This window comes from Trachemys scripta, chromosome 2 (genome assembly GCF_013100865.1).
Source record: "Trachemys scripta elegans isolate TJP31775 chromosome 2, CAS_Tse_1.0, whole genome shotgun sequence".
NCBI classification, from domain to species: domain Eukaryota; kingdom Metazoa; phylum Chordata; order Testudines; family Emydidae; genus Trachemys; species Trachemys scripta.
In genome coordinates, this window is record NC_048299.1 from 180,942,171 (window position 1) to 180,960,305 (window position 18,135).

The window sequence follows — 18,135 nt, forward strand, 5'->3', positions numbered from 1 at the left end:
CCACTCTCTGACAAACAGAGGCTAGGGCCACCATTCCTTACCCATCCTGGTTAATAGCCATTAATGGACTTAACCAGCATGAATGTATCCCGTTCTCTTTTAAACACTGTTATAGTCCTAGCCTTCACAACCTCCTCAGGTAAGGAGTTCCACAAGTTGACTGTACGTTGTGTGAAGAACTTCCTTGTATTTGTTTTAAACCTGCTGCCTATTAATTTCATTTGGTGACCCCTACTTCTTGAATTATAGGAATAAGTAACTTTTCCTTATCCACTTTCTCCACATCACTCATGATTTTATATACCTCTATCATATCCCCCCCTTAGTCTCCTCTTTTCCAAGCTGAAGAGTCCTAGCCTCTTTAATCTCTCCTCATATGGGACCCGTTCCAAACCCCTAATCATTTTAGTTGCCCTTTTCTGAATCTTTTCTAGTGCCAGTATATCTTTTTTGAGATGAGGAGACCACATCTGTACACAGTATTCGAGATGTGGCTGTACCATCGATTTATATAAGGGCAATAACATTCTCAGTCTTATTCTCTATCCCCTTTTTAATGATCCCTAACATCCATGTTATTGTACTAAACTAGTACATCAAGTAAGGTTTTATACGCAAGCTTGTAATGTTCTGAACTTTAGTGTCATTATGAGCAATATATACAGACTGTGGTTATGAATTTGTGTATAAAACTGTGCTCATAATTTATGCTGCATTCAGCTCCATCTCAGTGGGGTACTGGTTAGTCAGACAGGGAAGGGGTGCTTCCCCACCCAGCTAACACTAGCGCTAAGTACTTACCATTGTACAATTCAGAAAAAGGCAATGGAAGGGCTGTTACAGTGAATGGGAAGATATTGAGCTATCCCAGCTAGAAATTCCTCAAGCTTCATAACCATGAGTCACCATAGCCTGAGAGGAACTATACCCAACGTAGAAAAAGCACTGGTTGGAAGTCTTTGACATTTGAAAATTGCATGGTCACATACCGTAAAATATTTTTAAGTTTGGGAGTTTTAACTTCCATATTGAGATATACTGCCGAGGCATTTGTTCAGAGTGCACATTTTTAATCTTATTTACAGGCTACTGGCTGGTGAGTCTTAAATTAGCTAGTAAAAACTTTGCTAAGAAAGGAGAAGAATGTTCACTACACAAGCTATTACTACTACTTCCCTTCCTTTTTTATGGAGGGGATTAAAACCCTAGGAAATAAATTGTCGACTACATTATGAAAACTTGGCACAACTTGTTTTTTTTTTTTAAAAAGGCACGCAATACAAAAGTTAAAGTTCCCAATGCACCATTAACTAACAAACCCATTTCATATGTGTAGTATTTTCTATCCTTCCATATACAGTAGTTAATATAAATCAAGACCTACGCTGTGACCAAGTTATATTACACTGATAATCTTTCATACTGCACTTCCTGATTACAAGTTGTATTATGCTTAGTGATTTACTACTGCGTCTTTTCACTTAAAAAAAAAAATACAGATACCACACTAAACTATTACCCAAAGAAAGCATATTGTAATTAATTGAGATACCTGTTCATAAGTAAATGAAGTATTTTCACCCTGAGCCAGTCACTATTTAGTTATCCTTTTATGCTCATAAAAATTGCTCCCGTGAGCAGATAGAAGATGGCAATTTATCTGGCAGGGTGACTTAAGATGTAGCAGCCAGTTTCTTTTCCCAAAAGGAGATGCTAAAGGAGCTAACTTGTTTAAATAGGAAATTCTGCAGAAGCCAGCCACAATGACTATACTCAGCACATGGCAATAACTTCAAATATAGACTAGCACTTTCCTAAGCAGCTGGTCTCACACTTTGGGACAGCAACAGCACAATCTAATTTAGGCTGAAAGTGGTAGCTTACTCACCTGCATTGTTTTTGTTTTAATAAAACCTTTTGGGGTTTTTCCTGAACCAAGCCCTCTACTCCCTAAAAAGCCTTACCCTATATACTGATACACATGTAAGAGTTGTGATCTTCCCTAGATCAATCACTTCTGGTTTTTAAAAAAATTGTTGGTTATTTGTCTGTGACTGAAACAGTCATTTTAAAGTCTTAGGCTTTAATCCTGCTTCCACTGCTATTAAAGGCCTGGTCTTCACTAAGCCCCCACTTCGGACTAAGGTACGCAAATTCAACTACGTTGCTGAATTCGAAGTACCTTAGTCCGAACTTACCGCGGGTCCAGACGCGGCACGGAGGCTCCCCCGTAGATGCCGCGTACTCCTCTCGCCGAGCTGGAGTACCGGCGTCGACGGCGAGCACTTCCGGGATCGATTTATCGCGTCTTAACCAGACGCGATAAATCGATCCCAGAACATAGATTGCCTGCCGCCGGACCCTCTGGTAAGTGAAGACGTACCCAAAGGCTCATGATCAAGCCTTCGGAGCACTAGATTTATAGGAAATGATGTGGACTCAAATCAGATTTCCTAGATGAGGTAGAATGTACTTTTATTACAAACTCTCTTGCAATGGTTTCCTCCCCTTCCACCTACCCCCTTTTGAAGAACTGGAAGATCTAGGTCTTTATTTCTGTTTTGCTTAGACATATAACTATTTTGAATCCAAATTATTAATTTTTCATGTCAAGTTCTCATGCTGAATGTTAATGAGACATTACAAACTCTCAAAGTCGTTTTTAAAATAACCATCCATATGCACACACCTAAAAAAAAGTTAAAAAGTTGGTTTATTTGAAACTGTGAAATCAAAAGCCAAATAGATAAAATGTTTAACATTGTCCCTAGACAGCGTACAATAAAGAAAACTGGTAAAACTAGATTGTTTCCTCCACCAAGAATCAACTCTTAATATCACTTCTTAGTTCTCTCCCAATAAGAAACATTATTTGTAATATATAAACAGTACCTTAAACCACTCATCTTAAGTGGTCTTGTGGGTCTAGTGTCAAATCCCTAGTGTAACTCCATTGACATGAATGGTATCACACCGGAGATGATTCTTGCCCATAGTGTATAGAGCCTACTGACTTTCTTTTTCCAAGTCAAGAACTCTAAGTATTTTTTTAAATCCCCCTAAACTCTCCAGACTGGTTCACAAATTAAACTCAGCCAAATCATAAGTCAGATTAGGATCCTGTAATATCTTTTAGGACACATCACATTTTTCTTATTGTTTTTAGGTCCTGTTGATCTATCCTCCCCCCAACTCCCACTCTCAAAAATATAATAATCCCTTACAGGATTTTTGTTCAGTCTTCGCATTACATGACTAGGTTCAATTTTATTGTGGATTTTCTTTTTGTATTTTACAATTTAAACAAAAATTACTGGATTGGTAAGTATATGAGAACACTTCACCATTTTTTCAAAAACAGGAAAATACCACGCTTTTAATCCAAAATACAGATATTTTAAAGTTTGTAGAAGCTCAAATAGGAAGGCAGCAAGCTTTTCCTTTGATAGTTATGGTTACAGTAAGTCATGCCCGGTTATACAACTGCTTGAAATGTTCAATGTAAAGTTACATTTACATGCAAGTTAATAAACACAAAACTCTGGTATGGGATGACAATTTGTTGACTAGGAAAAGGCTGACTTTTTTATTACCTAAATTAATCACACCAAGCACATTATTCTTCTTGCCTTTGTTTAAAGTCATCAGTCCAAGTTCAGTGGTAGGACAGACCACTTGTAATATTTGCTTTGGATGGCCTCTGTTATTGGCCTCGTTTGGCAAAGTAATTTTAGTGATTTTTGGAAGGTGCCAAACTGACAATCTGATTAAACCAAAGCCCCCCATTTATCCAAATAGTAGGTATAGCAGTGGTAATGCAAATGGCCACAAATCACATCCCTAATTCACTTTAAAGGTAGTTTAATCACCAAGCCCACTCAATCCTTTGACTTTCACTTACCAAGAGTGGCAGTTCGGGAGGTACTTTTTGTGATGTAGACGCTTGTTCACTAGAAACTAGTTTGAGACCAATTAATTTCATAGAAACCATTAACTATTTGTCAGATGGCAAGAATGTGTACTCATCACATATGGAAGTCCCATTTGAATCAATGACATACAGGCGAAAGGTGCCATATTACCATTCCATCCACTCCTAGCTTCAACTGCTTTCTGACTGTTTATGAAAGGAGAGTGGTTTAAGCTAAATTTCTCATTGGTTATTAAAAGGGGTATGTATTCACTCAATACCTTAACCAACACACATTCGAGTTAGCATAGACACATTCCCATTGACTTCAGAATTGCTTGGACTGAGATCTCAACAGGTAAGGAAGGATATGTGAATAAAAAGTCACATTAGGTCAAGATGCATCAAAGTAATTTGATACTTCTCTAAAACTACTTCACCGTTTGCAATAAGTGGTCAACAGGTTTGAAATTGTACCAATTTAGCAACTGGAGAGTGTCCCATATCTACAAAGTGACAGTAAACAATCCTTTTGAACTAGAGAGTGTTATTTTTTAATGGGATAAAGTCATAGCCAGTGTAAATCACCTAATTCCAGTAGCTTAAGAGGAACCTGCCTCCCTCCCAAAAATATATAGATGTTTAGCTACTGGGCATCACTGAAACTGTAATTGGCACATGTACTCTTCTTTTAAGGAAAAAATTGCTGCATAAATTTTATTATTGCTAAAATAAACCTAGCTTTTTTGGGTGGGTTACGAGGAGGAAGTTAAATACCACAATCATTTTCTTTAGAGGATAAAAGAAAAAAAAATTAGGAGTTTAAAGAAATTTAAACCAATACTTTTAATTCGATCTGTTTTCTCATTTAGTTTGTCTTGATATTTTAAACCAACATTATCCCCCCCCACTCTTTTTTTTTCTTTTTTTGAGGGAGAGATTGACATTGCTGACAAAAAATAAATTTTAATCAGGAAAGACAATACATGTGGTATAAAAGCCTAATGGAGGGGGGCAGGCAGGGAAAAACCTACTCCACAAAAGAAAAATAAAGCTAAAACAAATTCCGGAGCTGAAAATTTGAAGGATCTACCTTCCTCAGTTCTATGATCACTGCTGCTTTCTTCAATAACACAGAAAAATGTGAACGAGGCTTTGTGTACTACTGTAACGCTGCAAAGGTCAGTTTGTAAGTTAAAAGAAATTAAACCAAAGTAATAAATTGCTAAACTGAGAAGTATGCAATTATGATTCTTTTTAAAACTATAAAGCATTTTTACAGATCCTGCGGTTTATATTTTAAACTCAAACTGTGCTTTACATTTTTAAGTTCAGACATACTGAAACCCAGAAGCACAGAGGGCTGGCGATTTTTTATCGCCTTTAGGCACACATGTCGTTTTTTTCCAAAAAATGATGCAACATCCATTTTCCATACACATAGCATTGAGGACAGTAATTCCATCTCCTTTTTTGTGGGATACGGCCTCTTGTGAAAGTAATCTGCCAGAAACTGCTTTCGAGCTTCATATGAACTGTGTTCATACTGTTTAGGATCTAATGCTAGAATGTGGAGGTCCTCACTTGAAGGAGGTCCTTTCATCTCAGTCCTGCTTTCAACCTTTTGTCGTTTGACAGGCACTACCCCTAGATTCACGTCTTTATCTGGAGCTAGAGCTGTGCCAGTATTTAAGGACTGAGGCTGCTGTTCTTTATTCCTTTGGTCCTCTGCAACAGAGCATAGATCAGATTGTTTTCTTTTAGCAGATTGAGACACAGAGTCATGCTTTTCCCCATTCACAAGTGATAGCTCTTTCTTCTCATTGCGCTCAAGCGGCACTTTCATACTTGAGTTGCTGTCTTTGGGAGCACTTCTGCAGCGGAGCAAATGCACAGCAATAGCTGTCAGAGTCATATTTCCAGTGTAGACCCCACAGCAATGGATGCACTTGAAAGCAGGGGACTTTAAAATTGTGTGTACAGTTGGCATGATATGATGCCTCTCTTTCAAATGCATTTCATAGGCTTCTTTGCTAATGAAAGTACCAAAACAAAAGGGGCACGTAAATACCTTTTTGCTGCACATATTGTTCACTTCAGCTGTCTGAGGCTTCACTTTGATGTAGACAGGTACAAGGGTCCTCGAGTTTACCCCCGCAAGTACTGCCAAGTGTACTTCCTTTTCACCAAGTTCTTCTTTGGGTAACATTGTACTGAAGTCAAAATGTGGAAATATAAGGTCACCATCAGCATCATTATCTAGTTGAAATCCTCTGTTGCTGTAGTCTTCATGTAACTTCTTCTTTCCATTATGCACAGTCTTATTGTGTTCCACAAGGCTTTTTAGATCACGGAAAGTATACGTACAGAACAAACAAGCTAAACCATGCATCAGTAGATGTTTTATAAGTTCTTCCTCACACAGGAAACATTTACAAGAGAAACACCGGACAGTCTTCTCTTTCATCCACCTCAAAAAGGGTGCACATACTGCAAGCTTGTCAGGTTCAAGGGTTTCCTCTGTTTTTATTGCATTGTGCTTATGAGCCACTTCCATGTGGACCTGATAGACATTTGATGGGAAGAGCTCATTGCAAACAGGGCACGTCTTCCATTGCTTAGCCTGTTTGAGGGCTTGGCTTGTTTCAGGAGCAGGTGGAGAAGCCTGCGCAGACATATTGTGGGAAGAAGTCACAACAACAGGAGGAGAAGGTGCACTAGCTGGAGAGCGAGATATCTGAGTTACTGTGCCAGACTGCATTAGCTGAATGGGCATTTGCGGTGGTGTAACAGTTGCTACCCCGCCACCAGGTGGTACAGGCAAAGTAACTGAAACTGGTGCAAGGGTATATGTAGGTATCCCATTAACCTGCTTACCAGTTGGAATTAACTGTCTAAGTATAGGTCCTGCAGTCAGGAAAGTGGTATTTTGAGAAACTCCAGGTCTGATGGGCTGATTTACAGGGAGAATCCCTGAAGTAACAGGCTGATTAAGCTGGAGAACCCCTGAGGTAACAGTCTGGGGCACAGGAAGAACCCCAGGACCAATGGGTTGATTCATATTCCCAACAGGTCGATTTATAGGGAGAACCCCAGGTGCAATAGGTCTAGTTAGTGGGAGAACTCCAGGTCCAACATGACTATTTACAGGACCAACAGGCTGAGCTATTGGGAGAGCCCCAGGTGCAACCAGACTATTTATGGTCCCAATAGGCTGATTAACAGGAAGAAGACCAGGCCTGACAGGTTGACTAAGTGGAAGAACCCCAGGAGCAACAGGTCTATTTATGGTCCCAACAGGTTGAGTAAGGGGGAGAACCCCAGGCCTGACAGGCTGATTAAGAGGGACCCTATGGGAAACAAAGACAGGTTGTGGGACTGGCGGTTGAAGATTAACATTCTGACCTACAGGGAGCGGACTGGATACAAGAGTAACATGTGGTGGAGTAACAACTGGAGCAGGAGATGTATGTGTAAGGCTACCAGAGGCATTTGAAACAGTCAGAGGTTTAACTGTGTTTTGAACTGGTTTCCCCTGTACCATGGTTTGCTTTTGATTATTCTGAGGAAATGCAAGTTGAATGCAAGTTGGAGTAGTAACTGAGCTTGATGGAGCAGTGGTGGGCATTAAAGATGGAGCAGCTATAGTTGTGGGAGGCTTGGGAGCAATATGCATTTGCTTCACAAGTCCTGGTTTCTTAATATGTTCTGAAATCACAGATCTAAGTTTATTCTCCAGATCTCTGTGCATATCAGATGTTAAGACATGATACATTAAAGAATCTTGGCTGTTTGCAGAAGCATTACATTTCTTACAGTAGTGCTCAATAAAATTCTCTTCAATATCATCTGGTCTCTGGCCAAAATATGTGCTTATTAAATTTTGAAAATGGTTCATCAGCACATGTTTCTTCATATTGTAGTACAGTGTGTCTGTAAAGTGACATTTTAGACATGTGAAGTTTATAATGTCACTCCTGAATTGTTTCATGCCACCTAAAATGCTCACTGTGTAGTTCTGTATTTTCCTATTAGAAGAGTGAAACATCCGGATGTGTTTTCCCACTATTTTTGAATCAGAAGCAAATGCACATTTTGGGCAAGGAACCACCAGCTCTTGGTCCATTTCATCTTCATGGTAACGGTGCAAATGATTCTTGAATGAAGTAATAAATTTTGAGGAGAACTTGCATAGGCTACAGCAGTACGGCTTTGTTCTGTATCTCTGCAAAATAAGTAAAAAAAAAGTTCAAACAGCACCTTGTCAAAAATACACCAGGATTCTATAAACTGCCAGTTGATATCATGTGCCAAAGAAAATGCCTCCAACAGATGTGTACCCCCAAGAAACAGGTTCAGACATCTTTACAAAGACATACCTAAAGATGACATGCACGGGAAAACAAAGTATTTGGATTTGTGACCTTTTCTGCTTCTTTATAATGTATAAAGAAGGCCTGAAAGGATCTTTTTTCCCTCACTCTGTTTAAAAAAAAATTAGAAACTCCAATTCCTTAAGGACTCTGGGCCACCAAGGAGACTGGAACAATTAAGACAACATAATACACAGGAAATGAAACCTGGGAAAATCGAGAGAAGGGATTCTTCATTCAGACTGTTCATACAAGTAAAGTTTAAACTAATGCACCCCCCCTCCACACACACACACACACACACAGAAAAAAAAACAAAAAGATTCCAACACCCTGTCCTTCAACAAATGGGTGAGAAAAAGCTCTCAAACCACTTTTCAGAACCCCTAATCCAACCAAGTCTTTCAGCAAAACTAGGAAAAAAACCAGACACTTAATATTCCTAAGAGTAAAAACAAGCCAAGAAAATGGGGTGGGGGGGGGGGGGGGGAGAGATTGCTAAACCTTTCAGACCTCCTTTAAACACAAGGAAAGAGCAATAAAAATATATTGATGGTGACCAAATATTTTTACTTTAAATATTTTTAAAATACTTTCTTTAAAAATGCACATTTAAACTGACTATATGATTCTTCTCTAATTTGACACAGACTAAAAATAAAATTCAAAACTCATTCCCTCTCCAACAAGAATCATTGCATTTGTTTTCTCCATCAATGGCACTTCAGCTGAAAATTGTTAGTTTATTAGTTAAGTTACTCTTCATTCCCAAATGGAGTAAATCCTGTTATAGTCTCCGAAAGACTATAAGAGCCATTTTAGTCACATATTTCCATTTTTCTAGGCTTTGATACTGGGACTCGTGAATTATCCTGTAGTTCCTAAGAAAGGAGCCTTCATTTCTCCAAGAACTACAGAGCTTCCAGGCAGAGTCAATGTCATAAGTTTGCATTCATAAAGCATCCTAAGTTAACTTCTCAGCTCTGGGAAGGGACCTCAAAACACAAACTTTTACAACAAGACTAATAGGATGGACAGGCAGTCTTGGACTCCCAAGAGGTGATGCTGATGATCCCCATGTAAGAAAAGGGGAATTTTCTGTAATATTTTTCTGAATGATACGACTGTGGCAGTGACTGACATAAGTTGAGACTGTAGCCAGTGGGTGCAGAAAGGTTAAAATACTCGGGCAAATCAGAAGACATGAGGTGTTCTGGTCACTAACTATCTCGGGTGGTATGAATGGATTGTTAAAGGACTGGCTGAAACTGACCCATATAGATGGAGGAGCTAGAAAGGCAAAGGGAACCCCAATGTCTGCGAAACTCACACCTAGCAAACAAGGAAGGAGATTTCCCCCCACCTCTCTGCAGACAAGCAGAGCAGAGACCCCAAGCTGAAGAACAAAGGGAAAAGATGTGAGGTAGCTGTGTTTAAGAGCTGGCTTTTGGAGAAACACAGCAGCTCTGACCTGAGACTGACAGACAATGAGACAGAGACAAAGGAAACCAAGATAGTTCCTGGAGCAGCATGGCTCAAAGCAGTATAGACTATGTTTTTAAATCTCTGTTTCTCTATGATAACCTGAGGACTTTCAGATTCTTTATCCCAGACGGCTAATAAATTGTTACCTTGTTTTGAAAAGACTTCCTGGTGTGATTGCAAATACTTGCTGAGGTGCACTGATCCCTGAAGAGGACAAAAGAATCTGAACAGGACTCTGTATCAGCTCGACTTGCTGGAGGGAGCTCACTCACAGTGAGAAGCAGTGCTGGAGTGGAGTCTGAGAGGCACTAAGGCTGCATTACTTACTTGAAGGAAGAATGTAATCCCTTGAGAGTCTGGCACACGTAAGGGTACCTCCAAAGGACTGTTTAAAAGCTGGGGCATAGCACAATCACCACAACCTGGTTGGGGATTAGATTCAATCAGCTGCTCCTCATGCAGCCTGTGAAGATGAACTCATGGGCAGGAAGCAGGAGTTAGAATGAATTAATCTGTATGTCTGTTCCTCCCCTGGTTTGACAGCTGATCTCCAGAGAGCAGGGAATTGTTGCCTTACACAAAGCAGATTCTCACATTAATAGCCTTGCCAAGCATTGCCAGATCTCAAAAATTCTGTTTTTTAGGGTACATCACTGTAAAGTGAATGGTGGATCAATGCCAGATGGCATCGAGTAACTTAGTCCCCCCTCATCCACTTCAGAAAAATGGAAAAAACCTCTGCTAATCTTCTTAGGGCAGAGAGAGGCCAAAAAGTCTTTGATGACAGTGCTTCATTTGTTAAGAAGCCTTCAATCATAAACCTTTAAGCCCTTCAAGCCCAAAGATGGTCTCCATCAGGCTCCTCAACCATGTGGCAGAGTATGGGACCAGGATTAAAGGCTGAGGACCTGACAGAGTTCTCACAGTTGATAGAGTGGTGTTAGGTATCTGCCTCCACCTTAAGTAGTAAGCTACCCTCCCCACCCTGTTGTAGATCTCTGGCAAATACTGCTTCCGCATCACTTTGACAACCAGACTAATCTGTACCTGGCCAAGCTCTTATTTAGGCATACTATGTCTACATTTCTCTCCCTCGTATCTGAACATCTTCGACCCTTCCCTCATAGATATGCACCTGGAATCAATAATCTATGCCTTTGTCTCCCATAGGCTTAACTACAACAATAAGATGAGCCTGAGATTGACTTTGAAAGTCACCCAAAAACTCTTGCAAGCATCTTATGTAATTGCCCCCTTGAGAGGTACTGGTCAGTAATATATTGACACCTTGCTCTACTCTCTGCATTGGTGCTAGTTCACTTTCAGATGAAATTCAAGGTGCTGGATGCAACTCCAACCCTTATCTGATCATCCTGACACAATGCAGTTCAGTGACTCTTTTCAACATGCACCAATAAATCTGGATTTTAAGTGTACACCAAAAGTAAAGATTAAAATTTACCAGGGTTTAGGGAATCCCCTGGTTACCTCTTTACCACTGGCTCCCAAATTTCATTTGTTAGATGTCTACCTTCTCGAAAAGATGGCCTGGGAAGTAGGCACTCTACTCTTTGCTTTAACAGCATTTCCCAACAGTTAAAGTTTTCCATTTTCTCTTGCTTCACTTTTTTCTGTTTTCCATTTTTGTATGTATTTTTTTCCTTTTTCAGTCTTGTTCTGTTGTGGTTTGATTTTTGCCAGTTTCTTCCCCTCACCAGAAGAGGCCATATGTTATTTGGGCTAGAAGCGTCCATCGCCAAAGGGTTTCATGAAGCACTGCACCTTTCCTCTTACACATTGATCTTCTCCTTCCTAAACTTGTTCAACACCTCTTAAGTAAGGCGATACCATTCTACAATACTGAGTAGAATGTTTCAGAAGCGGTCTCATTTGCTAGCCTCCTCCATTCCTTTCACCAACCTGTGTGTGAAGGGGAAGGAAGGGGGGTGGTAAAATTGCCACTGTTAGCACCAACAATCTCCCATGGAGGTAAGGGGAAAACTGATGGAGAAAGTATTCCAGCCTGGAAGTGGCTAATGCATGGAGCATTCAGGACCTCTGACAAGAAAGGGCACAGTCCAATGAGCCAAGGAGGTAGAAAGAGAATCATTTCTCTCCACTTTTGCTACCTGGACACCCAAGCTCAAGGAGTCCAATAGGATACCATGACTTTACTCGAAGATATAGGAACAAGTGTTTTTGATGAAGAAGAGGTCAGTGGTTTGGCTAATTTTGCAGAAAACTTCCCCCTTCTATCCAGCCTCAATTTGGTCTTCCCAAGGTTCAGTCTGACCCAGCTCCTCTTCATCCAGGAGCCAATTTCTCAAAGGCTTGGTGACATTGAGCATGTATCCTGAAGAGTAGATATAAAGTGGGGCGTCAGTGTACTGACGACAGCAGAGTTCATAGTATCTCAGTTTCCTACAAGAGGGGTCACGTTCATACTGATGGTCTCCCATGCTTAAGAAAGATGAAATCAGACTGGAACAGGTGCAGAGAAGGGCTACAAGGATAATCAGAGGAATGAAGATGATACCTTACGAGAGGAGACTTAAGGAGCTGGACTTGTTTAGTCTAACAAAATGAATGCTGAGGGAAGATACGATTGCTCTCTATACATACATCTGAGGGATAACCACCAGGTTAAGGGGCAATATTGGCACAAAAGCAAATGGATATAAACTGGGCAACAAATAATTTTGGCTTGAAATTAAACTAAATGTTTCTAACCATCAGAGGAATGCAGTTCTGGAACAGCTTTCCAAGGAGAAAGTGGGGTCAAAAAACAACTTGTTTCAAGACTGAGCTTGAAAATTTTTTGAAGGAGAAGGTATAATGAAGTTGCCTACAAGGGCATATGGCCCATTTGTGACTGTTATTAGCAAGTATCTCCTATGGCAAGAAATGGGACACTAGATGGAGCTACTACAAAAATCCTTCCCCAGATATCTGACTGCTGGGTCTTGCCCAAATGCTCATGGTCTAACTGATTGCTATATTTGGGGTCAGTAAGAAATTTTTCACCAGGTCAGAAAGGCAGAGACTCTGGGGGCTTTTTGCCTTCTTCTGCAGAGTGAGGTTCAGGTCACTTGTTGATTTGAACTGGAGTAAGTGGTGGATTCTCTGTAACTTGAAGTCTTTAAATCAAGATTTGAGGACTTCAGTAATTGAGCCAGAGGTTATGGACCTATTATAGAAGTGGGTGGTGAGGTTCTGTGGCTTTTGATGTACAGGAGGTTAGACTAGATGATCATGATGGTCCCTTCTTGCCTTCAAGACTATAAAAGTGTCAAGAGCATTGATACCTGTAGAACCTCACCCTCAAGGTCTCTTGGGAAAGGGCAGCTGTCAATCACTACCCCAAGTTCCCTCTGAAGCCACTGTAGTGCTGCACTGTCAGCTCCAAATAGATCGTATAAAAGGGTCAGCTGCACTTCATGACAGACTAGAAAAAGACTACTTGAGTTTTGACATTTCATTATTGTGATTATTAGTGGCCTTAGAGTCACTTCAGGAAAAGTCCAAAACTGAAAGGATCAAAGAAGTCAACAGAGGCTAGGTCTCATTGGAATGACTGTCACTATCTTAAATAACTTTGCCTAAGAAGTGGGAAGACACCAAGGAGTGATGATTGGGACAACTATAGCATTCTTCAAAGACTGAAGTTTCCCATCCCACACTTAGGGCACATGGACCATGGGAAAAGTAATGGAAGTGGTACTGAAAGCAACTGAATGTACATCCTAGTGAAATAAATACTGCTGTGTCTTTAAGAACTGCTTCATCACTAGATTCATTGTCCTCCTTCCATTTCTGTGATGGTAGGCCTAGTTGCTTTTCACTAGCCTTCACAAACTGAAAAAAGAATAAATTAATTTCTCAGGTGGTAGGTCCTACCACTCTTTAGAAATTCTTGCAACTCCTCCTGTGATGGGGCCAAACCCAGAGGTGATTTCTACTCTCCATTTTGGTCCTGAGTTTCCTGCCCCAGCAAATTCATCTAGTACTTGCCTGAACTTTTCTGTCAAGTCTGATGAAACCTCTCCACAGCAGTCAATATTTAGATTATGCAGGCCAGGCTGATTAATTGTATCATTATTCTCAATAGTTCCCTTAACCATGATTTTAAAGCTGTGATAATGAAGGTTCTTTTTTGCTTCCTTTATAGCAGTGGCATATTCCTGCAAGATGCTCCCCACTACAAACTGTACAATGGTAAGACTGGGGAGAAAAATCCTTTATGCCTCCTCTAACTAAGCACTTGTTTGTTCTGGAGACTTAAGGTAAAATTTTCAAAAGTGCATAACAGTGATTTAGAAGCCTAAATCCCAGTAACTTGCAACTAACTGGACTTCAACTCTCTTTCCTCTACCCCACCATAAATAGTTGCTATTTGTCAGAATAGAAAAGTAAAGTTTACTTGATAAATTCCCTCTGTAGAGCTGACCTCTCCCCTAGTTCAGGCCAGCACATCTTCCTGCAAATATGAAAAGCTGTTCAGACTTGTTCATAGGCTCCATTGCTTGGCCTTGCTCCTTCCACCCACACAGATGAGTATTTCCAAACTTGTAGGGAAATAACATTCTTACGAGTAGATTAGAATCTAAAACTCCTAAAACTCTAACAAATGAGGTAGAGTATTACTGTTAACTGTATACATGGAGCCTGAAGAGGCCTTAGAGACACATTCAGGAGAACTCCAATCTGCCCTGCTCGACAAGAATAGGTCCCAGAAAAGAAATTTTAGTAATGATTTTTCCATTCTGGACTTTGACCTTTCCCCTAATCAGAGATATATGGGAAACACAAGTCACCAGGAAAGAGTTAGTAAGGAGGGCAAGTAAAACAGAAGAAGGTGGTTTCACCATCCCTAAAATTAACATTAATCTGAACCAGACAAATTCAAATTATAAATAAAGACAAAAAAAAAATTAAACACAAGTGAGGATGATTAATCATTGGAAAAAATCTCTTGAGGCCTTCAAATCAAGACTGGATGCCTTTCTGTAAGATTTGCTTTAGTCAAACCAGTTATTCAGCTCAATATAGGAGTGAAATTATATTGTCTGTGGTAACAGGAGTTCAGACTAGATGTTCTGGGGTCCCTTCCAGCCTGAAAAAATCTATTAATCTGTTTTGGGACTACCGCTTGGAGCAACTTTCTGCCCAACACCGGCCTGGAAATGAGTGAAGATTGAACCTGTAGGGCTTTAATTTGGACCAGGTGGCAGTTTTGCACACATGTGTCAGTCAACATTCTTTTTGCCAGAGCAGGCTACCGTGGAACATGGCAAGTGAGCTCAGGTATTAAAAAAAAAAGATTTGCTCATCTGTGGGCCATAGCATCTGCTCCCAATGATCTCTGATGGGGGGCCTGGTTTTTGCATTTTGTCTGCATGTGAAAAAATCCACCTGGGATAGTCTATCAGCTGAAATATTTTTTGGTTCAGAGCCAACTCTGAATTTTCTATCCACAGATGAGTTAGCCAATCTGCTTTTGTATTCCAGGATCCTTTTACAGTAGAACCTCCGTTACAAACACCTGAATTACGAACTGACAAGTCAACCACACACCTCATTTGAAACTGGAAGTACACAATCAGGAAGCAGCAGAGGCCCCCTTCTCCTCGCCCCCCGCCGCCCCCCCAAAAAAGCAAATACAGCACAATACTGTGTTAAACTACTAAAAAAATAAAGGGAAATGTAAAAAAAATAAAGATTTGACAAGGAAAGAAAACTGTTTCTGTGCTTGATTCATTTAAATTAAGATAGTTAAAAGCAGCATTTTTCTTCTGCATAGTAAAGTTTCAAAGCTGTATTAAGTCAACATTTAGCTGTAAACTTTTGAAAGAACAACCACAATGTTTTGTTGAGTTACGAATATTTCAGAGTTATGAACAACCTCCATTCCCAAGACGTTCGTAACTCTAAGTTTCTACTGTATTTGGTTGACCCTGATGGAGGTCATGTATTATCGCACCCACGGTAGGATCTGCAAGGCTTATATATGTTTTGATTTGAACCATATGTTCCCCTCATCATTTTATGTGGCTGTGTTGTCTGATGGAACAACATGCTCTTGCCTCAGTTGAGCCTGAAATTCTCAGAAGGCAAGCTGGTGCACTTATTTCTAGATTGGTGCTTTGAAGCAAACCTCAACCACACAATCCCAGTGGGCTCCTAAACCTGACAGGCTAGTGTTTTCAATCAGACCTTAAAGTACAGACTGAGTGAAGGAACTTGCTGTGTGGGCTTCCTACTTCCACAGAGGGAGTAAGTTAGTTGGGGGAGAGTTTTCCTTTTCATGTGCATTTCTTGCTGGGAATGATTTCAAACCTGAAGGAGAAATCTCATCTGTATATTCATCCACGGGATGATCTCTATGCAGGCAACTAGAGACATTAGGCCCAGCAATTGTAAGGAAAGATGAATGGAGTTCATATGGTAATACAAGTATTGTGGAGATCAGTGTCTTTGCTGTGTGTCACAAAGACTACGGCTCTCCTTGTGTTCCCATCTCCCACGGCAGTGGTTTTCAACCTTTTTTCATTTGTGGACCCCTAAAATATGTCAAATGGCGGTGTGGATCCCCTTTGTGAATCTTAGACGTAGTCTGTGGGCCCCCAGGGTCCACGGACTACAGGTTGAAAATCACTGTCCTAGGAGGACAATGCTCTAAAAGAAGACCAGTGAACTCTTTGGATTTATGATAAAACTTTGTGTCTGAAGCATTGAAAGTGTCCCAGACTGTTGCCTGTAAGATCCTTGGGGAGGAGATTCTGATGAGTATATTACCTAGAAACAAGAATCAATGAGTTCCTAGAGCCCCTTAGCCTACTTATCACTAGCAATTCCTTCACTGACTACCTCAAGCAGAGTGGAGGCCAAAGATTAATGTTTTGTATTGACAGTTGCCATTTACATAGGCAAACTTGAAAATTATCAAGGACAGGGCCTATGGGAATATGCAAATAAGTTCCCAGTTCCACCAATGTTAGTAGGTCTCCTGAAGAGACTGCAGTGATTGTAGAAGCTAAAAAGTCTCCATTATAAAGATACATTCTCTTCATCAACCTGTTCAGCTTCTTGATGTCTATGCTGGCCTAAACATTATTTTAAAAGGCTAAACTATGATAATTAGGGAGTAAAGGCCTGAGCCCCTAAAGGACAGACGATTGCTCTTAACTGTGGGTGGTGTGAAATCTCAGGATAAGTGAATGCTTCTGTGTCTCTCACACAGTTGAAGAGAGTTTAACAAAAGAGATGTGGAGGAACTTAGTATCCATGCGGCACTCCCTAGAGCTCCATCTCCAGTCTGAAGAACGGAAATCTACCCAGCTGAAGCTGATTGGATCTGTTCACTTGAGTAAGAGAATCCTACTTCCAGCCATATTTCTGGAAAGACGTAGATACAGCTGCAGTCATACTATTTTGACTGGAAGGAGATTTGGTTTCTACACCTTGCTATCACACACCAGAACAAAGTTAACCCCTTCACCGACACCTTTGTTGAGGGTAAGAATGAAAGGAGCTCCTCCCCTTGCAAGAGGTTTGTAGTTTTTGGATTTCACTGGAATGGGCAGCTGTATTTTCCCTAATGTCTTAGGAGGAATGCAGAGGGATGGCAAAAATATACCTTTGCTCTGGATAGGAGCTTTCTCCCTTAGATTTAGTTCGTTCATCCTTTTTTCTAGTTGGATCTTGTTGATGGCCACCACTTCTTCCCTGTTGTTTCAAAACATGTCTGCTGAGGAAGAACATTTTCTATCTTTCTGGCTCAGGGTTATGTTCCAATATAGTTATCCTTCTTTGATCAGAGCTGAAACTTGCTGAAGACAAAGAGCAGGCATATGTATTTGCTTCTTGCCCTCCATCATTACATTTTTCTGGCCAACTAGAGGACTTTTTGAGGGGCCTTTTACAGTGGAGATTCTCATCCCCATTAGGAGACCTGTCCCTTTTCCTAGTTCAGAAAATAACCTGTGGTTGGATCCTTGGTGTATCTTAGGGTTACCATATTTCAGCAAGCAAAAAAGAGGACGGGAGGAGCCCCGCCCTAGCCCCTCCCACTTCCCGCCCCCCCAGAACCCCCAACCCTCCCCCCGTTCCTTGTCCCCTGACTGCCCCCTCCTGGGACCCCTGCCCCTAACTGCCCCCCAGGACTCCACTCCCTATCTAAGCCTCCTTGCCTCTTGTCCCCTGACTGCCCCAACCCTTATCCACACCCCCACCCCCAGACAGACCCCTGGGACTCCCACGCCCCATCCAACCACTCCCCACCCCCTGACAGCCCCCCCCAGAACTCCCAACCCATCTAAACCCCTCTGCTCCCTGTCCCCTGACTGCTCTGATCCCTCTCCCCACTCC

At 40.9% G+C, this 18,135-nt stretch overlaps 1 protein-coding gene across 4 annotated transcripts in view; it reads right to left on the reverse strand.

Annotated features, from left to right (window-relative positions):
- Nucleotides 1–2,695: 2,695 nt before the first annotated feature.
- ADNP2 (ADNP homeobox 2) overlaps nt 2,696–18,135 on the reverse strand; it is a 32,522-nt gene continuing 17,082 nt past the window's right edge. For all 4 annotated transcript variants that reach the window (XM_034762457.1, XM_034762456.1, XM_034762459.1 and 1 more), the window contains one exon: nt 2,696–8,135. In XM_034762457.1, the coding sequence (XP_034618348.1) occupies nt 5,187–8,135 (2,949 nt within the window). In that variant the 3' untranslated portion in view covers nt 2,696–5,186. The remainder of the gene's footprint in view (nt 8,136–18,135) is intronic.